Consider the following 22,271-nt stretch of genomic DNA (forward strand, 5'->3'; position numbering starts at 1 on the left):
CACAATGTTTAGCACCATCCTTGACTCCTCAGATACAGAGGCAGGCCATGTCCAAATGCAGCAAGACCTGGACATATATCCACGCTTAGGCTATCAAGTGGAAAATAACATTCATGCCACCCAAGTGCCAGGCAATGAGCATCTCCAACAAGAGAGAATCTAACCATCATCCCCTGATGTTCAATGGCATTACCATCACTGAATCGCCCACTACCAACATTCTGGGGGTTACCATTGATCAGAAACTGAACTGGACTAGCTATATAAATACTGTGGCTACAACAGCAGGTCAGAGGCTGGGAATCCTGCGGTGAGTAACTCACCTCCTGACTCCCCAAAGCCTGCCCACCATCTACAAGGCACAAGTCAGGAGTATGATGGAATACTCCCCACTTGCCTGGATGAGTGCAGCTCCCACAACACTCAAGAAGCTTGACATTGTCCAGGATAAAGCAGCCCGCTTGATTGGCACCACACCCACAAACATTCACTCCCTCCACCACCGACGCACAGTAGTAGCAGTGTGCACCATCTACAAGATGCATTGCAGAAATGCACCTAGGCTCCTGAGGCAGCACCTTCCAAACCCACGACCACTACCATCTGGAAGGACAAGGCCAGCAGACACATGGGGACACCACCACCTGGAAGTTCCCCTCCAAGCCACTCACCATCCTGACTTGGAAATATATCACCGTCCCTTCACTGTCGCTGGGTCAAAATCCTGGAACTCCCTTCCTAACAGCACTGTGGGTGTACCTACACCACAGAGACTGCAGCGGTTCAAGAAGGCAGCTCACCACCACCTTCTCAAGGGCAACTAGGGATGGGCAATAAATGCTGGCCAGCCTGCAAAGTCCACATCCTGTAAATGAATCATTAAAAAAACAATTTACACATTGGAGGAGGATTGAACCGGTAACCAAAGTCTCTGCCATCTCCCCTCTGAACTCAAAGGTGCATCCTACCAGATTCAAGGCTTAATCTAGCTTCTTCCATGATTTTTCCATAACCAGTTCCTTCTCTACAGTGAGCTCTAAGAATGGTTTCATATCCTTGATGAGCTCACACACACAATCATTCGTAAGGAGGAACAATGTAAAAAGATTTTTTGCCCTGCTTTCATCCTCTACAATTCCTCCCTGTTTCATACCAGAGGTCCTGCTATAACTTTAACCATTCATGATCTACAAAATCCCTTATTTTCTCTTTCTCTCTCCCCATCCCTGATATCTCTGATTCTCTCTCTCTCTTTCCCTGGCTCCATCATTCTGTCTTTCTTTTGCCCCTCCAGCTCTGACCCCGCACTCTCTCTCTCTTTTCCCCCCCGGTTCTGACCCACTCTCTCTCACGCTCTGGCTCCAGTATCCCCTCTCTCTCCCTCCCCCGACTCTCCCTCTTTCTGACTCCGATCCCCATCCCACATCCACTTTGCCCTCTTTCCGGCTTTGACTCCCTCCCTATTGCGTCCTTTCTCTCCGACTCTGACGCTCCCTCCCTCTCTCCCCACAAGAACACAAGACATAGGAGTAGCCCATTCAGTCCCTCGACTCCTGCTCCACCATTCAGAAAGATCAGGCTGACCCGATTGTGGCCAACTCCATTTTCCTGTCTACCCATCAAATCACTTGACTCCCTTGTCGATCAAAATCTGTCCAACTCAGCCTTGCATATATTCAATGACCCAGATTCCACTGCGCTCTGTAGAAGAGAACCCTCTGAGAGAAAAGATTTCTCATCTCCATCTTAAATGGGAGACCCCTAATTTTTAAATTGTGTCCCCTAGTTCTAGATTCCTCCACAAGGGGAAACATCCTCTCAGCATCCACCCTGTCAAGTCCCCTCAGGATCTTATATGTTTCAATATGATTGCTTCTCATTCTTCTGAACGCCAGTGGATACAGGCCCTACCTCTCCAGCCTTTACTCTCACGCTAACCCCTGCATAAGAACAGAAGAAATAGGAGGAGTAGGCCATTTGGCCCCTCGAGCCTGCCCCGCCATTCAATAAAATCATGGCTGATCTGCCCCAGGCCTCAACTCCTCTTTCGTGCCAGCTCCTCATAGCCCTCAACTCCCCGATATTTTAAAAATCTATCTGCCTCATCTTTAAATACTTTGTGATCTAGCCTCCACAACTCTCTGGGGTAGAGAATTCCAGACATTCACTACCCTCGGAGAGAAGAAATTATTTCACAGTTATTAGGAAGGCAAATGGAATGTTGTCTATCACAAGGGGAATCGAGTACAAAAGTGGGGGAGTTTTGCTGCAGTTGTACAGGGCATTGGTGAAACCATATCTGGAGGCTTTAAATGAGTGTCCCCTTATTCTGTAACTATGTCCCCAAGTTTGAAGTTCCCCCATGAGTGGAAACATCTTCTCAACACCTGCCCTGTCAAGCCCCCTCAGAATCTTTAACGTTTCAATAAGATCACCCCTTATTCTTCTAAACTCTAATGAATAAAGGCCTAACCTGTTTAGCTGTTCTTGATAAGTCAAGCCCTTCATCCCAGGAATCAGCCTAGCGCATCTCTTTTGAACTGCCTCCAATGCCAGTATATCCTTTCTTAAATACAGGGACCAAAACTGTGCACAGTACTCCAGGTGCAGCCTCACCAACACCCTGTACAGTGGTAACATGGCTTCCCTATGCTAAAACTCCAACCCCCTAGCAATACAGGCCAAAATTCCATTTGCCTTCTTAATTACTAGCTGCACTGCATGCTAACTTTTTGTGTTTCATGCACAAGAACACCTAGATCCCTCTGTGCTGCACTTTTTTAGAATCTCTCTCCATTTAAATAATAGTCTGCCTTTTGATTTTTTCCTGCCAAAGTGCATCCAAGGAAGGTTCACTCAGTTGAGTGAACCTTTTCTGAACTGCTTCTAATACAATCATATCCCTTTTTAAATAAGGAGACCAAAACTGTACACAGTCCTCCAGATGTGGTTTCACCAATGCCCTGTACAACTGCAACAAAACTTCCCCACTTTTGTACTCAATTCCCCTTGTGATAGACAACAACATTCCATTTGGCTTCCTAATAACTTGCTGTACCTGCATAGTAAGTTTTTGTGATTCAGGTATCACGACACCTCGATCACTCTGTACCATTGAGTTCTGCAGTCTCTCTCCATTCAAGTACTACACTACTTTTCTATTCTTCCTGCCACACCATATTTAATCTGCATATAGACTGAGCAAACCAAATTCGCAATTATACTGTGGCAGATGAATTCCTGGAGTGTGCAAGAGATGGTTTTTAAGACCAATACATCGAGAAGCCAACTAGGCTATCTTAGATTTGGAACTGTGCAAAGAGAAGGGGTGAATTAATAATCTTGTTGTGCAGGGTACCTCAGGGAAGAGTGGCCACAACATGATAGAATTCTTCATTTGGATGGAAAGAGAAGTATTCCGATCCGAAACTAGAGTCCTAAATCTAAACAAGGAGAAACCACAAAGGCTATTGATGGATTGGGGAACTTCATTAAAAGGTGGATAGGTAGTGGCTAATATTTAAGGAATGAATGCAGGCATTGCACCAATTATACATTCCTTTCCGGCAGAAAAACATAACAGGAAAAGCAACCTAACCATGGCTAACAAAAGAAATCAAGGATAGTAATTTAGATCCAAAGAGGAGTCATATAAAGTTTCTAGAAAAAGTAGCAAGCCTGAGGATTGGGAGCAATTTAGTATGCAGCAAAGGAGGACCAAGAGATTGATCAAGAGGGGGAGAATAGAGTATGAGAGCAAACTTGCAAGGAACATAAAAGCAGAACGTAAAAACTTCTATAAGTTTGTAAAAAGAAAAACATTAGTGAAGACAAATGTAGGCCCCTTACAGTCTGAAATGGGAGAATTTATAATAGAAAACAAGGAAATGGCAGAGCAATTAAACAACTACTTTAGTCCTGTCTTCACAGAAGAAGACACAAATAACTTCCTAGAAATACTAGAGAACCTAGGGTCTAGTGAGGAGGAGGAATTGTATGACTAAAACAATGGTGCTGGAGAAATTAATGGGACTGAAAGCCAATAAATCCCCAGGGCCTGATAATCTACATCCCAGGGTACTAAAGCAGGTGGCCATGGGAACAGTGGATGTGTTGGTTGTCATCTTCCAAAATTCTGTAGATTCTGGACAGTCCCGGCAAATTAGAGGGTGGCAACTGTAACCCCACTATTTAAAAAAAGAGGGGAGAAAAGAGTGAATTACTGGCTGATTAGCCTAACATCAGTGGTAGGGAAAATGCTAGAATCTATTATAAAGGGTGTGATAAAAGGACACTTAGAAAATATCAACGGAATTAGACAAAGTCAACATGGATTTATGAAAGGGAATCATGCTTGACAAACCTACTGGGATTTTTTGAGGACTTAACTAGTAGAGTTGACGTGGTGTATTTGGATTTTCAGAAAGCTTTTGATAAAGTCCCACATAAGGGGTTAGTGTGTAAAATTAAGGCACATTGGATTGGGGGTAATATATTGGCATGGATTGAGAACTGATTAGCAGACAGGAAACAGAGAGTAGGAATAAATGGGTCTTATTCAGAGTGGCAGGCAGTGACTAATGGGGCACCGCAGGGATCTGTCCTTAGGCCCAGCGATTCACAATATATATCAATGATTTGGATGAACCAAATGTAATGTTTCCAAGTTTGCTGATGACAGAAAACTAGGTAGGAATGTGAGCGATGAGGAGTATGTTAAGAGGTTTCAAGGCGATTTAGACAAGTTGAGTGAGTGGGCAAATGCATGGCAGATGCAGAATAATGTGGATAAGTGTGAAGTTATCCAATTTTAGGAAAAACAGAATGGCAGAGTATTATTTAAATAGTGATAGATTGGGAAATATTGATGTACAAAGGGACCTTGGTGTCCTTGTACACCAATCACTGAAAGCAAGCATGTAGGTGCAGCAAGCAGTTAGGAAGGCAAATGGTATGTTGGCCTTCATTGCAAGAGGATTTGAGTTCAGGAGTAGGGATATCTTACTGCAGCTGTACAGGTCCTTGGTGGGACAACGCCTGGAGTATTGTGCACAGTTTTGGTCTCCTAACCTTAAGAAAGGATATACTTGCCATAGAGGGAGTGCAGCTGAAGTGCAATAGACTGATTCCTGGGATGGCAGGATTGTCGTATGAGGAGAGATTGGGCCGACTAGACCTGTATTCACTGGAGTTTAGAAGAATGAGAGGAGATCTCATTGAAACATATACAATTCAGACAGGGCTGGACAGACTGGATGCAGGGATGATGTCTCCCCTGGCTTGGGGCGGGTGGGGGTTCGTCCACAACTAGGGGACACAGTCTCATGATTTGGGGTAGGCTATTTAGGTCTGAGATGAGGAGAAATCTCTTCACTCTGATGGTGGTGAATCTGTGGAATTCTCTACCACAGAGGGCTGTGGAGGCCAAGTCACTGAATATACTTAGGAAGGAAATAGATAGATTTCTGGACTCTAAAGGCGTTAAGGGGTATGGGGAGAGTGTGGGAGAATGGCATTGAGAGAGGATCAGCCATGATCACACTGAATGGTGGATCAGGCTCAAGGGGCGGAATGGCCTACTCCTGCTCCTATTTTCTATGTTTCTATACTCCGCCTGCCAAATTTTTGCCGACTCATAAATGAGTCCCTTATCTGAATCCCTTTGTAGACTCTGTCTTCTTGACAACTCACAAAGGTAGGTAGGAAATTGTCACCAGCAAATATACATCATACATCATCTTTATCCAAGTCATTGATAAAGGTCGTAAATAGTTGAAGTCCCAGCACTGATCCCTGTAGCACTCCATCACTTGCCTACCCGAACATGACTCATTTATCACTACACTCTGCTTCCTCTTAGCTAATCAATCCTCCATCCGAATTACTATGTTACCCCGCCCCACACAATGAGCTCTTATTTTGCACAATAACGTTTGACGTGGCACCTCAGCAAATCTTTTCAGAAATCTAAGTACCTGTACAGCACATCCACACATACCTTTTATCCACCTTGCTAGTTACATCCTCAAAGAAGTCTTAATAAATTAGTCCAGCATGATTTCCCTTTCACAAAACCATGTTAGCTCCGCCGGATTGTATTATGATTTTTTGAATGCCCTATTACCTCCTTAATAATGGATTCTAGCATTTCCCAATGACAGACGTTAGGCTGACTGGCCTAGATTTCCTGCTTTCTGTCTCCCTCCTTCCTTGAATAAAGGTGTTACATCAGTGATTCTCCAATTCGCTGGGACATTCCCAGAATCTGGGCAAGTTTGGAAGATCACAATTAATGCCTCTACTATCTCTGCAGCTACTGTGTTTAAGATCCTAGGACGCAGGCTCTCTGGTCCAGAGGAGTTGTAAGCTTTTAGCTCTTATAATTTTCCAAGTACCTTTTCCCTGGTGAATGTTTTAAGTTCTTCTCTCCCTTTTACCTCTTCATTTTGGCATTGTTTTTGGTCTTTTACAGTGAAGGGAGACACAGAAGCGAGAATAGTAAGTTAATAGGTAGGGTGAGGGAGAAAGTAACAAAATCTAAATCAGGGTTACTATGCATGTATATGAATGCACGGAGTAAACAAGATTGGAGAGTTACAGGCGCAGATTGCCATGGCTCAAATAAGGGCAGAACTGGGTGTTAAATATCGATGAGACAAGATAGACCAGAACTAAAGATTGCCGGGTGAAAACTGTAGCTGAACAATGGGCTACCTTCAAGAAAGAATTGGTTCGGCACAGTCAAGATATATTCCATCGAAAGGGAAAGGTAGGACAAACAAATCCAGAGCTCCCTGGATGAAAAAGGAGATAGAAATTAAGATAAAGAAAAAGTGTGCTTAAGAAAGGTATCAGGTAGAAAATACAATTGAGAACCAAGAGGAATACAGAAGGTCCGGAGAGGAGATGAAAAAGTATATTAAGAGAAGCAAAGAGGGATTACGAGAAAAGACTGGCAGCCAACATAAAGGGGAATCCCAAAGTCTTCGATAGGCATATAAATAGTAAAAGGGTGGTAAAAGGAGGAATAGGGCCGATTAGGGACCTAAAAGGGAATTTACACATGGACGAAGGGGCCGTGGCTGAGGTATTAAATGAATACTTTGCATCTGTCTTTACCAAGGAGGTAGATGCTACTCAGGCCATGGTGACGAGGAAACTCTGTCACTAGAAGGGTTCAAAATTGGTAAGGAGGAAATAGACTGTCGGTACTTAAAGTTGACAAGGCACTGGGACCAGATGAGATGCATCCAAGAATATTGAAGGAAGTGAGAGTGAAAATTGCAGGGGTACTGGCCATAATCTTTCAGTCTTCCCTAGACTCAAGGGAGGTGCCAGAGGACTGGGGAATTGCAAACATTTCATCCTTGTTCAAAAAAGGTCGTATAAGGATAAGCCCAGCAATTACAGACCAGTCAGTTTAACTTCAGTGGTGGGCAAGATTCTAGAAACAATTATTCGGCATAGAATTAGTAGTCACATGGAAAAATACGGGTTGATAATGAAATGCCAGTATAGATTTCTAAAGAAGAAATTGTGTTCAACTAACTTGCTGGAGTTTTTTGAAGAGGTAACAGAAAAGGTCAACGAGGGTAATGCTGTTGATGTGGTGTACACGGACTTGAAACTGTCCCCATGTGCAGGGGACAATTTCAAAGTTTGCAGATGATACGAAGCTTGAGAGTGTTGTGAACTGTGAGGAGGACAGTGTGGAACTTCAAAAGGACAGACAAGTTGGTGGAGTGGGCAGATAAAGTTCAATGCAGAGAAATGTGAGGTGATGCATTTTGGTAGGAGGAACATGTACAGACAGTATAAAATAAGGGGTGAAATTCTAAAGGGGGTGCAGGAGCAGAAAGACCTGGGTACATCTATGCATAGATCATTGAAGGTGGCAGGACAGGTGGAGAGAGCAGTTAATAAAGCGTATAGTAACCTAATAGGGGCATATAGTACAAGAGCAAGGAGATTATGCTGAATTTATATAAGATACTCGTTAGACCTCTGCTGGAGTATTGTGTACAGTTATAGATTATATATTATATATTATACATTATAGGAAGGATGTGAACACATTGGACTGTGCGCAGAAGAGGTTTACAAGAATGGTTCCAGGGATGAGAAACTTCAGCTATGAGGGTGGATTGGAGAATTTGGGACCGTTCTCCTTGGAGAGAAGGCGGCTAAGAGGTGGTTTGATAGAGATGTTCAAAATCATGAGGGACAGACTAGTTAGGGAGAAGCTGTTCCCTCTCGTAAAAGGATCATGAACGAGAGAGCACAGGTTTAAAGTGATTTGCAAGCGATGCAAATGTGACCTGAAAGAAAACTTTTCCACACAGCGAGTGGTTCGGGTCTGGAATGCACTGCCTGGAAGTGTGGTGGAGGCAGGTTCAATCGAGGCATTCAAGAGGATATTAGGCGATTATTTGAATAGAAACAATGTGCAGGGGCACAGGGAAAAGGCAGGGCAATGGCATTAGGTCATAACGCTCTGACATTCTGTTAAAATACCAGTTCAATGCTTCCCCCATTCCCTATTAATTCCCCAGTCTCACCCTCTAAGGGATCAATGCTCACTTCAGTTAATCCTTTGCTTTTTTTAAATACCTGTGTATTTTAATACCTAATAATCTTATCAGTTTTCATATTTCTACTAGCTTTCTCTCATTTCTCCCTCTTTAGTCATTCTTCGCTGGTTTTACATTCTCCAATCTTCTGCCCTAGCACTGATCTTCACAGAATTGTCTCTGTCTCCCCTCTTTGCTTTGCCCCTCATTCCTTCCTCCCTGTCCGCCCATCTCTCGCCCTCCCTGGTTGCTCCTGCCCCCCAACCCCCGGTCGATCCCCATCTCCCTCCCCGGGGTCACTCCACCAATCCCCCCCACCACCCCCCCCAAGTCACTCCCCTCCTCCCTCCCACCCCCAGTCACTCCCCTCCTCCCTCTCCCCCACTCCCCAGTTGCTCCCCTCCTCCTTCTCACCCCCCTCTCCTGGTCGCTCCCATCCTCCCTCTCACCTGGTCGCTCCCATCCTCCCTCTCACCTGGTCACTCCCCTCCTCCCTCTCAACCTCGTCTCCGGTCGCACCCATCCTCCCTCTCACCCGGCTTTTCCTGGTTGCTCCCCTCCTCCCTCTCACCCCATTCTTCCGGTCACTCCCCTCACCCCTGGTCGTTCCCCTCCACACTCTCATCCCCTCCCAGTCATATAGTCATAACACCTATCTATTCTAATCCCATTTTCCAGCACTTGGCTCGTGGCCCTGTATGCTAAGGCATTTCAAGTGCTCATCTAAATAGTTAAATGCTCTGAGTGTTCCTGCCTCTCCCACCCCCTCAGGCAGTGTGTTCCAGATTCCAACCACCCTCTGAGTTAAAAAATATTTCCTCAAGTCCCCTCTAAACCTCCTGCCCCTTACCTTAAATCTATGCCCCTGGTTATTGACACCTCCACTAAGGGGAAAAGTTTCTTCCTATCTACGCCCCACGTAATTTTGTATACCTCTATCAGGTCCCCCTCCTCCCTCCCCCAACCCCCCTTGAGCCTTCTCTGCTCTAAAACAATCCGAGCCTATCCATTCTCTCTTCATAGCTGAAACGCTCCAGCCCAGGCAACATCCTGGCGAATCTCCTCTGCACCCCCTCCAGTGCAATCACATCCTTCCTATAATGTGGTGACCAGACCTGCACACAGTGTCGCATATGACTCCTTAACCACCTTATGTACTTGTGCTGCTGCCTTCAGAGATCCATAGATATGTACATCGAGGTTCCCCTGATCCTCTGTATTTCCTAGGGTCTCACCATTCATTGTGTATTCCCTGGCTGTGTTTGCCCTCCCAAAAGGAAGTTGCACTCTCCTCCCTCTCACCCCCTCTTCCTCCCTCTCACCCCTTCTCCTCCTCCTCTTCACCCCTCCTCCCTCTCTCACCTCCCCTCCGCCTCCCTCCCTCTCCCCTCCTCCCTCTCACCCCCTCTTCCTCCCTCTCACCCCCTCTTCCTCCCTCTCCCTCCTCCCTCTCGCCCCTCCTCCCTCTCACACTCTCACCTCCCCCCTCCTCTATCTCCCTCCTCCTCTATCCTCCTCTCCCCCTCCTCCCTCTCCTCCTCTCCTCCCCTCCCCCCTCTCCTCCCCTCTCCTCCCTTCTCCCCCCTCCTCTCCTCCCTCTCCTCTCCCCCCTCCTCCCCCCCTCCTCTCCCCCCTCCTCCCCCCTCCTCTCCTCCCTCTCCTCTCCCCCCTCCTCCCCCCCTCCTCTCCCCCCTCCTCCCCCCCCTCCTCCCCCTCCTCTCCCCCCTCTCCCCCCTCCTCCCTCTCCTCTCCCCTCCCCTCCCCCCTCTCCTCCCCTCCCCTCCCCCTCTCCTCCCCCCTCTCCCTCTCACCTCCCCTCCCTCTCCCTCCATATTTCCCCACCCTCTGCTTCCCCCTCCACTCCTCGGTTTCTCACCATTCTCCAGCCACCAGATCGGGTCGGTTTGTTCGCGGCCTCTGCCGCTCATGTCGGCCGCTCCGTGGGGAGGAGAGGCCAGGGCTCCTGAAGCTGCTGCTGGTGGTGGTGGTGCGGGGCCCGCAGGCCCCGGCCTGACTCGGCGATCACCCTCCGGGGATCCTGAAGCTCCGTCAGCCGCTGGGGCCCCCGGCCTCGGGCTGTCCCTCTCTCTCTCTCTCCTGCCCTCCCCCGGGCTCCGGGTCTCCCTCAGACTCTAGGCCCCGCGCCTCACAACAACCCGGCCGGAAGCGGAAATGGCGCGGCGCGCGGTTCCCAGGCTCCAACCCCACCCCCAACCCCGGCCAGCAGATCGTACTGCGCATGTCCGCTCAGCAGCTGTGACAGGTTGAACGGGTCGGCCGCCATCTTTGAGACGGGCGAAAACAATAAGTGAGGTGGGAAAGTTGACCATGGACAAAAACAGAATTACCTGGAAAAACTCAGCAGGTCTGGCAGCATCGGTGGAGAAGAAATCAGTTAACGTTTCGAGTCCACATGACCCTTCGGCAGAACTGAAGTATAGTTAGGAGAGGGGTGAAATATAAGCTGGTTTAAGGTGGGGTCGGGGAGAGAGAAGTTGAGGGTGGGGTGGTTGTGGAGATAAGCAAGCAGTGATAGGAGCAGATAATCAAAAGATGTCACAGACAAAAGGATCAAAGAGGTGTTGAAGGTGGTGATATTGTCTAAGAAAAGTGCTAATTAAGAATGGAAGACAGGACACTCAAGGTACAGCTCTAGTGGGGGTGGGGTGGAAAGACTAACAAAGTTTTAGTTTTAGATTTAAAAATAATGGAAATAGGTGGGAAAAGAAGAATCTATATAAATTATTGAAAAAAAAGGGAGGGGGGAGAAACGGGGTGGGTCTCTCTCTGAACTCACTGCACTCCATTCTCTCAGGTCCAACCCCAACATTGTCATCAAACCCGCTGACAAGGGTGGTGCTGTTGTCTGGCGCATTGACCTCTACTTCGCGGAGGCTGAGCGTCAACTCACAGACACTTCCTCCTACCTCTCCCTGGACCATGACCCCACCACAGAACATCAAGCCATTGTTTCCAGGACTGTCACTGACCTCATCTCCTCTGGAGATCTTCCTCCCACAGCTTCCAACTTGATAGTCGCCCAACCTCGGACGGCCCGCTTCTACCTTCTACCCAAAATCCACAAACAGAACTGTCCTGGCAGACCGATCGTGTCAGCCTGTTCCTGCCCCACGGAACTCATTTCTCGTTATCTTGACTCCCTTCTCTCTCCCCTTGTCCAGTCCCTTCCCACCTACATCCATGATTCCTCTGACACCTTACGTCACATCAACAATTTCCAGCTCCCTGGCCCCAACTGCTTCCTTTTCACCATGGATGTCCAATCCCTCTACACCTCCATCCCCCACCAGGATGGTCTGAGGGCCCTTAGCTTCTTCCTTGAACAGAGGCCCGAACAATTCCCATCCACCACTACTCTCCTCCGTCTGGCTGAACTTGTTCTCACACTGAACAATTTCTCCTTTAACTCCTCTCACTTCCTCCAAATAAAAGGTGTGGCTATGGGTACCCGCATGGGCCCCAGCTATGCCTGTCTCTTTATGGGGTATGTGGAACATTCCTTGTTCCAGTCCTACTCCGGCCCCCTCCCACAACTCTTTCTCCGGTACATCGATGATTACTTCGGTGCTGCTTCATGTTCTCGTCGGGACCTGGAAAAATTTATTAATTTTGCTTCCAATTTCCACCCCTCCATCATTTTCACATGGTCCATCTCTGACACTTCTCTTCCCTTCCTTGACCTCTCTGTCTCAATTTCTGATGATAGACTGTCCACCAATATCCATTACAAGCCTACCGACTCCCACAGCTACCTCGACTACAGCTCCTCACACCCCGCTTCCTGTAAGGACTCCATCCCATTCTCTCAGTTCCTTCGCCTCCGTCGCATCTGTTCTGATGACGCTACCTTCAAAAACAGCTCCTCTGACATGTCCTCCTTCTTCCTTAACCGAGGTTTTCCACCCACGGTCGTAGACAGGGCCCTCAACCGTGTCCGGCCCATATCCCGCGCATCCTCCCTCAGGCCTTCTCCTCCTCCCCAGAAACATGATAGGGTCCCCCTTGTCCTCACTTTTCACCCCACCAGCCTCCGCATTCAAAGGATGATCCTCCGCCATTTCCGCCAACTCCAGCATGATGCCACCACCAAACACATCTTTCCTTCACCCCCCCTGATGGCATTCCATAGGGATCGTTCCCTCCGGGACACCCTGGTCCACTCCTCCATCACCCCCTACTCCTCAACCCCCACCTATGGCACCTCCCCATGCCCACGCAGAAGATGCAACACCTGCCCCTTCACTTCCTCTCTCCTCACCGTCCAAGGGCCCAAACACTCCTTTCAAGTGAAGCAGCATTTCACTTGCATTTCCCCTAACTTAGTCTACTGCATTCGTTGATGAAGGTTATTGATGAAGCAGCTGAAGATGGTTGGGCCTAGGGCACTACCCTGAGGAACTCCTGTAGCAGTGTCCCTGGAACTGACATCAACATCAAGGGATATGAGGATAGTGGGGAAAATGGCATAGAGGTGGATGATCAGCCATGATCTGTCTGAATGACAAAGCAAGCTCGACGGGCTGAATGGCCTACTCTTGCTTCTATTTCCTATGTTCCTATCTTCTTTTGTGCTAGGTATAGCTCAAACCAGTGGAGAGTTTCCCGGCTGATTCCTATTCAGTTTTGCTCAGAGCTCCTTGATGCCACACTCGATCAAGGGCAGTAAAGAGTGAAGAAGAACTTGCATTACTGTTGTGCCTTTCATAACTTTAGGACGTCCCAAAGCACTATACAACAAATGAAGCAGGTTTGAAATGCTGTCACCAGTGTAATGTAGGTTAGTCAGGTCTAGAGCTGGCCCTGCCTGGAGACGTTTATAGTTACGTGTTACCAGTAAACACTTGAAATGTTGAACCATACAAGGCTCCAGACCTTTCTGTGGGACACAGAACAAACCCTTAAAATTATGGCGACAGCTAATGCTCATACAAAGAAGCGAAGATACTGGAGTAGGACCCTGGAATCGCAAGATATTCATTTCTACACAGCAAGCTGCCACAAATAACCACATGATAATCACAAAATAATCTGTTTCAGTGATGATGCTTGAGGGATAAATATTAGCCAGGGCACCAGGGAGAACTTCCCTACACTTCAAAACAGGATTTTATATGTCAACCTGTGAGGGCCGATGAGCGCCTTGGATTATCGTTTCATCTGAAAGACAGCACTTCTGACAATGCAGGGCTCCCTCAGTATGGCACTGAGACTGTGAGCCTGGATTATGGATTTACTGCCTTAAGGTGGAATTAATCTCACAATCTTCTGATTTATAAGCAACAGTACTACCCACTGAGTTAGACAAGGATACAGGACATTAGGTCCATCAAGCCTTTACTGATCCTTTTACCATAAGACTCAGGGTGATGCTCTGGGGTCCCGGGTTCGAATCCTGCCATGGCAGACGGTGAAATTTGAATTCAATAAAAATCTGGAATTGAAAGTCTAATGATGACCATGAAACCATTGCCGATTGTCAGAAAAACCCATCTGATTCACTAATGTCCTTTAGGGAAGGAAATCTGCTGTCCTTACCTGGTCTGGCCTACCTGTGACTCCAGACCCACAGCACTGTGGTTGACTCTTAAATGCCCCCTGAACAAGGGAATTAGGGATGGGCAATAAATGCTGGCCTAGGCAGAGATGTCCACATCCCATGAACGAATAAAAAATAGAAATGAATGTTAGTCCCTGTATCCTTGGAGATTTGTTTTTTTTATCTCTTTAAAACTAGATTTTGGACCCTCCTCCTTCAGCAATGATTTGGAGCAAGAATTCCACCTCGGTGTAAACATAAGTTTTACATTTTGAAATTTTGTGGTTGCAGAGTACACTCAGTTTCTTCCAGATTGGGACTGCATGATCTGTTTCGAGTGCCTGGGAATCGCGTCAACATTTTCTGATGTCAATCAGCACCAGGGCCTCTATCTACCCCAATTCCCCCGCTCCGGCCCTGACCCAAACCCCCGTCACACCTATCCCATTCCCCCATCCTCTGTAGGGACAGTCAGCTGTGGCTCAGTGGAAACCTTCCACTTCACTGGCTGGTAAAGCCCTTTAAAACTTGCCATGGGCATGAAAGAGACCGGGCGACCAGCACCAGGGGCAGCAAAGAGGAGTGGACGGGTCTGTTAGCCATCAGATTCAAGTGGGACCTTGGAGGGAACAAGATGTATGGGTAGAAGGCAGAATGTATAGCCAGGAAGTGGGCATTGGATGCCAGTGAGAGAGGAAGGGATGGCGGTGAAATATAATATACAAATAACATGAGGAATTCCTGCATTAGAACTAATAGTGGAAGATAGAGTTGATGGATGGAAAGGTGGAATTTGCTCAAGAAGCTCGACACCATCCAGGACATATCAGCCAACTGGATCGGCACCCCATCCACCACCTTCAATATTCACTCCTTCCACCACCGACGCACAGTGGCAGCAGCGTGTACCATCTACAAGATGCACTTTAGGAACTTACCAAGACTCCTTGGACAGTACTTTCCATACGTGCGACCTCCACTGTCTAGAAGGACAAGGGCAGCAGATAGATGGGTACACCACCACCTGGAAGTTCCCCTCCAAGTCACTCACCATCCTGACTTGGAAATATATCGCCGTTCCTTCACTGTCGCTGGGTCAGAATCCTGGAATTCCCTTCCTAATAGCACTGTGGGTGTACCTACACCACATGGACTACAGCAGGTCAAGATGGCAGCTCACCACCACCTTCTCAAGGGTAATTAAGGATGGGCAATAAATGCCTAGCCAGCGACGCCCACATCCCATCAAATAAATGAAAAAACTTAATAATGACCTCACTATTCTTCTTAACATAATGTACTATCTCACATTTATCTGTGCTGAATTTCACTTGCTAGTTATTTGTCCATTCTTCGAGTTTATTCATGTCCTCCTGTGATTTATTGCAATCCTCCTCAGTATTGACTATCCACCCAATTTGGTGCCATCTGCAAATTTAGAAATTGTGTTTTTGATTCCCAAGTCCAAATTGTTAATGTAAATTTTTTTCATTCTTTCACGGGAGGTGGGCATCGCTGACTAGGCCAGCATTTCTTACATCCTGTAGATGGTACACGCTGCTGCCACTGTGCGTTGGTGGTGGAGGGAGTGAATGTTTGTGGAAGGGGTGCCAATCAAGTGGGCTGCTTTGTCCTGGACAGTGTCCAGCTTCTTCAGTGTTGTCAGAGCTGCACTCATCCAGGCAAGTGGGGAGTATCCCATCACACTCCTGACTTGTGCCTTGTAGATGGTGGACAGGCTTTGGGGAGTCAGGAGGTGAGTTACTCACCACAGAATTCCCAGCCTCTGAGCTGCTCTTGTAGCCACAGTATTTATATGGCTAGTTCAGATCAGTTTCTGGTCAATGGTAACCCCCCCAGGAAGTTGATAGTGGGGGGATTTAGTGATGGTAATGCCATTGAATGTCAAGGGGCGACAGTTAGATTCTCTCTTGTTGGAGATGTTCTTTGCCTGGCACTTGTGTGGTACGAATCTTACTTGTCACTTATCAGCCTAAGCAGGTCTGTACCCTGCCTGTTGCACATAGTGACTGGGGCATGCTGTTTGATATGATCCGCCAGTCTTTGGGATGTACGGCTTACATACCTAACATCACACTGGCACTGAAATTTAGATACCACATTTCTCATTTGTGTAATAGGCAGAACATCTTTTTGGCTTGGTGGCAGCCTCCTGTTAGTGGAGAATAGCACTCGTGTTGCTACTGCATAAAACAGCGCCCAGTCACCTTGGATTACCCTGGAAGAGTAAGATGTCTCAAAAAATTCGAGTAACAATTCCATCATCTTTTCTACCACTGATGTTAAGCTGACTGATCTATAATTCCCTGGACACATCCAGTAATGCCTTTACTATCTCTTCTCTAGATTTTTTAAAAAAATAAATGAATGCAAACTATTTAGACCAGGAATATTATCCTCTTTGAGTTTAATTTATTCAATGCATTCCCTTTTTTAAATTTTAAATTTTAAATCTCATTTCACATCTCATCATTCAATGTCATGTCTACCTGCCTAATCTTGCTGGTAAATACCGTAGTGAAATAAGTATTTCATATTTCTGCCATGTTCTTTGATATTATCCTGTCTAACCCTTAATGGTCCATCACAAACTTCCTTTTTTTGATGTGCCTGTAAAATATTTTACTATTTTGTTTTATGTTCCTTGATAATTTCATTGTTCCTCTTTGCTTTCCTAATTGTTTTTTTTAAATTTTCTCCTAACCTCTTCGTATTTTCTCTTATCCTGCTGTCTATGTACTTAATGAATGCCTTACTTCACCCTCAATATGTAGATAGGTTAAGCTGAGGAGGATGTGGATAGCTTGTTTAGAGAGGTGGTCACACCGCAGCTAAGAAGTGCACAGGCAGAGAGGGAATGAGTGACCACCAGAATATCTAAGAGAAACAGGCAGGTAGTGCCGGAATCCTGAGGCTATCTCGCTCTCTAACCATTTTTCCATTTTGGATACTGGTGAGTGAGATGGTACCTCAGACGACTGTAGCAAGGGCCAAGTTCATGGCTCAGCTGCACAGGAGGGGAGGAAGAAGAGTTGAAGTGCTATAATGGTAGGGGATTCCACAGTTAGGGGAGCAGAAAGGTATTTCTGTGGCCGTAGATGTGACTCCAGGAAGGTATGTTGCCTCCCTGGTGCCAGGGCCAAGGATGTCACAGAGTGGCTGCAGGACATTCTTTTGGCGGGGGAGGGTGAACGGTCAGAGGTTGTGGTCCACATTGGGACCGATGACATAGGTCGGAAAAGGGATGAGGTTCTGAAAGCAGATTTTAGGGAGTTAGGAAGAGAATTAAGAAGCAGGACCTCAGGAGCAGTAACCTCAGGATTACTCCCAGTGCCACATAGTACTGAGCATAAAAATAGCATGACTGAGCAGTGAACACATGGCTGGAGAAATGGAGTAGGAGGGAGGGCTTTAAATTTCTGAAGCATTGGGACCGGTTCTGGGGCAGGTGGGCTCTGTACAAGAAGGTCAGGTTACACCTTAACAGGACTGGGACTAATGTCCTGATGGGGAGGTTTGCTAGTGCTGTTGGAGAGGGTTTAAACTAGATTGGCAGGGGGATAGGAACCTGGGGGGGAAATTCAGAGAGGGGAGGAGAAAAACTGGCAGTGGGAAGTAGAGAAGTATTAACTGCTGAGGATATATCAGCGAGTAGTATCAACTTTAATAGAATACTTGGAAAGTTTGCTAGAATTAGAGAAGACAATATTAAATCATTAGATGGGGCCAGAGTAAGGGGGAAGGTAAAAAAGCCTAAATCAGGGTTAATATGCATGTGGTTAACAAGATTGGTGAACTAAAGGCACAGGTTGACAGATGGAATTGTGATATTATTGCTATAACAGAGACCTGGCTCAAAGAAGTGCAGGACTGGGTGTTAAATATTCCTGGGTACAAGGTGTTTAGGATAGACAGGAAAGGAAGAAAAGGGTTGGAGTGGCAATTGTAGGGGGTGGTGTGTGTGTCAGCTTCACCTCTGACTTCTGAGCAGTCCGAATCGCTCCCACTCCCTGGGTTCTAGACCTTGGACTTATTTGGGGGTTGTGACAAAGTGCAGCAGGCAACTGGTTTTGGTGCAAGAAAAAAAAAACTGGGTTTATTGAAGACACAAATGAACTTATAACATTAGGATTACACTGAGATTATACAGACCTACAAAGTACACTTAGTTAAGAATGGGGAACACACGGCATAACGAGGAAAAATCACGCTACTAATCCCCGTACCCTCGTCCCACCCCCAAAACCTAACTAAATTGAACTAGGAGAGGTCAGGGATCATGCTCACCAACCAGGGTTCCTTGACAGTTCGAAATCCAGCCAGGTAAGCCGGTTGCAGTTTTGGGGTACGCTCTTTGTGTCCTCTGGGGCCTGCCGTCCCCACGTGGTCCTGGTCTGTGGAATCTGCGAAGGTTCTTCAGTTGGGTGGAGGGGGCGGTTGTGGGTGGTCGATCTTCGTGGAGGGCTGCGGTTGCGGCCTTGTTGTCTTCGGTTGAGCCTGCCACCCCATGCCCCTCACCGTGATGTTGCCTGCGGGCCTGCAAACCTCCAGATCTCCTTCCTCCGCTTGGCTCAGCTCCCTGCTTAAATTCTGCTTCAACCACTCCAAAAACTGCTCACCCCTCCTCTGTTCCCTTTCTCTTTGTAACTGCTGGCCCAGTTATACTGTTTTCTCAAATTTCTTATCTGAAACCAAATCAAGGTTAGATCTTTGTCTGATTTGGGCTTCTTCAGGTGATCGTTGTTTTTAATGGGCTCGCATGATGTTTATCATTGTCTTCCTGCCCCCGTAACTAGTCTTGAACTGAAAGCCATTGTATATGTAGAGTATTGATAGGTTCGCATAATTGCATTGATTGCGGCCTTCCTGCCTTAGTAGTTAGTAGCGATTATTTATGCAAGATTTTGATGGGCTTTAGTTTTGTGTAAGATGAAGTCTTCCTCTGGGTTGATTGTTTTAAAGGGAAGAATGCGTATTCTGTCTCCTCTCGCCCTAGCCTCCTATCTGCAGGGTTCTACACTTAACCCAGCAGTTGGGTCCTCTGCCATAAAAGTCCATAAGTCATATCCTTGTTGATGAGATGAAAAATGTGGGAATTTTGAGAACCCTTCGCAATATTGATTAAAGATGTTATTACAGTACTGGAGAGAGATGATGTTCCAAAGGCGTCAAGGACGGAATCTCTCTGGCTAGAAGTAAGGAATGAAAAAGGTGCAATAACATTGATCGATATAGTATATAGATCACCAGTCAGTGGAAGGGATGTGGAGAAACAAATTTGCAAAGAAATTACAGAAAGGTGCAAGAATTATAGAGTAATCATAATGGGGGACTTCAATTGTCCAAATATTGACTGAGATAGGAATAGTGCAAGGCGGCAAGAGGGGCGAGAGTTCCTGGAATGTGTTCAGGATAATTTTCTGCAGCAGTATGTTTCTGGTCTAACGAGAGGGTAGGCACTGTTGGACCTGGTTCTGAGGAATGAGTTGGCCCAAGTGGATCAAATATCAATGGGAGAGCATTTAGGGAACAGTGACCATTATATCACAAGGTTTAGGTTGGCCCTGGAGAAGGACAAGGAACAATCCAGAACAGGGATAATTAGTTGGGGGAAAGCCATCTTCAATGGGATGAGAATGCACCTGAGTCGAGTGAGTTGGAATCAAATGTTGGCGGAAAAGACAGTGGCTGAACAATGGGCCATCTTCAAAGATAAAGTATTGCAGGCAATGTCAAGGTATATTCCCTTGAAGGGGAAAGAGAGGGTAAATAGATCCAGAGCGCCCTGGATGACAAGAGAGATAGAGGTAAAAATGAAAAGGAAGAAGTACGCATATGACAGATGTCAGGCAGAAAATACAATGGAGAATGAGGCTGAATACAGAAGACCAGAGAGGAAGTGAAAAAGCTAATAAGAAAAGCAAGGAGAGAGCATGAAAAGAGAATGGCAGAAACATAAAAGGGTGGTAAAAGAAGAAAGAGTAGGGCCAATTAGGGATAAAAAAGAGGACTTGCATGTGGAGGCTGGAGAAGTAGTGGAGGTATTAAATGAATACTTTCCATCTGTCTTTACAAAGGAAGAAGATGCTACCCAGGTCAAGGAGAGAGAGGAGATAACCGGTACATTCAAGGATTTTACAATTGAGAAGGCGGGGGTGTTAGAAAGGCTATCTTTACTTAAAATTGATAAGGTACCAGGACCAGTTGAGATGCATCCAAGGGCACTGAGGAAAGTGAGAGTGGAAATTTCAGAGGCACAAGCGATAATCTTCCAGTCTTCCTTAGACACAGGACTGGTGCTGGAGGATTGGAGAATTGCGAATGTTACACCTTTGTTCAAAAAGGGTGCAAGGATAATGCTGGCAACTACAGACCAGTCAGTTTGACTTCAGTGGTAGGAAACCTTCTGGAAACTATAGTCTGGAACAAAATCAATAGTTACTTCGACAGGTGCAGGATAATTAAGGAAAGCCAGCATGGATTAAGTAAGGGAAAATAACGTTTAACTAACTTACTGGAGTTTTTTAAGGAGGTAGCAGAGAAGGTTGATAAGGGCAACGCTGTTGACGCGGTATATTTGGATTTTCTAAAGGTACTTGATACAGTGCCACACAACAGACTTGTGAGCAAAATCCTAGGTAATGGAAGAAAAGGGAAAGCAGACACTTGGGTAAGAAATTGGCTGAATGACAGGAAACAGAGGGTAGTGATAAATGGTTGTTTTTCAGATTGGAGGAAAGTCTGTAGTGGAGTTCGCCAGGGGTCAGTGTTGGGACTCTTGCTCTTCCTGATATATTTTAATGACCTAGGGTGGACTGTGCTGTTCAGGGCATGATTTCAAAACTTGCTGATGATACAAAAATGATACGTTGTCAACTGTGATGAGGCTGGTCTTGAACTTCAAAAGAACATAGACATGTTGGTGGATTGGGCAGACAAGTGTCAGATGAAGCTCAATGCAGAGAAGTGTGAGGTGATTCATTTTGGCAGGAAGAATATAGAGAGACAGTATAAAATAAAGGGAGAAACTCTAAAGGAGGTGCAGGAACAAAGGGACCTCGGTGTATATGTACTTAAGTCATTGAAGATGGCAGGGCACTTTGAGAGAGCAGTTAATAAAGCATATAGTATCTTAGGCTTTATTAACAGGGACATTGAGTACAAGAGTAAGGAGGTCATGTTGAACTTGTATAAGACACTAGATAGGCCTCATCTCGAATACTGCTTCCATTTCTGGGCACCATACTTAGGGAAGGGTGTGGGGGCATTGGAGAGAGTACAGAGGAGATTCACAAGAATGATTACAGGGATAAACAACTGTAGCTATGAGGATAGATTGGAGAGGCTGGGACTGTTTTCCTTGAAGAAAAGAAGGCTGAGAGGAGATTTGATAGAGGTATTCAAGATCCTGAGGGGTATGGGCATGGTAAATAATGAGAAACTGTTCTCACTCAGGAGAGCATCAAGAACTAAAGGGCACAGATTCAAAATAATTGGCAAAAGGAGTAGAAGTGATGCGAGGAAAATTTTTCTCCCAGAGGGAGGAGTCTGGATCAAACTTCCTGAGAGGGTGGTGGGGGCAGGATAGATCGAGGTATTCAAAAGGGAATTGGATTGCTACCTGAAAAGAGAGAATGTGCAAGGTACAGGGATAAGGCAGCGGGACTAGGTAGAATGCTCTTCCAGAGAGCCAGTGCAGACCCGATTTGCCGAGTGGCCTCCTTCTGCACTATAAAGATTCTGTAATATTTCCCCCACACTCTGTTGAACACCGTTTTAAATGTTTCCCATTGTTTTTCCACATATTTGCCAATATTGTTGCACACTTTATTTTCCTAAGTTCGAATCTCTGCCCCTCAATGAATGAATTGTTAACCTCGACATCAAATTATAACTGCTCCCCTGCCATTTGATTAAAAAAGGCCCTCAAAATCAGCTTTGCTCCAACCTACATGGTTTTTGTCTTATTTATGTCCTTCTCTATCATCATCTTAACGAGGATTATATTATGGTCACTGTTGCTTAGATATTCCCCGCTTCTACTTTTCGCATCTGCTCTGGTTCATTCCCCATTATTAGATCCAATAGCCAATCTTCCCTTGTTGGGCTTTTAACATACTGGG

At 46.2% G+C, this 22,271-nt stretch overlaps 1 protein-coding gene across 10 annotated transcripts in view; it reads right to left on the minus strand.

Moving 5' to 3' along the window:
- The window catches only part of LOC144688523 (tetratricopeptide repeat protein 31-like), a 75,456-nt gene extending 64,700 nt beyond the window's left edge, over positions 1–10,756 (minus strand). For 8 of the 10 annotated variants that reach the window (XM_078555227.1, XM_078555287.1, XM_078555263.1 and 5 more), the window contains exon 1: positions 10,447–10,738. In XM_078555227.1, coding sequence (XP_078411353.1) covers positions 10,447–10,498 — 52 coding nt within the window. In that variant the 5' untranslated portion in view covers positions 10,499–10,738. Of the gene's footprint in view, positions 1–10,446 lie in introns of all 10 variants that reach the window. The other 2 variants (XM_078555279.1, XM_078555242.1) reach the window with 1 other exon arrangement.
- Between the last annotated feature and the right edge of the window lie 11,515 nt (positions 10,757–22,271).

The sequence above is a fragment of the Cetorhinus maximus genome, chromosome 1, assembly GCF_964194155.1.
Source record: "Cetorhinus maximus chromosome 1, sCetMax3.hap1.1, whole genome shotgun sequence".
In the NCBI taxonomy this organism is placed as follows: domain Eukaryota; kingdom Metazoa; phylum Chordata; class Chondrichthyes; order Lamniformes; family Cetorhinidae; genus Cetorhinus; species Cetorhinus maximus.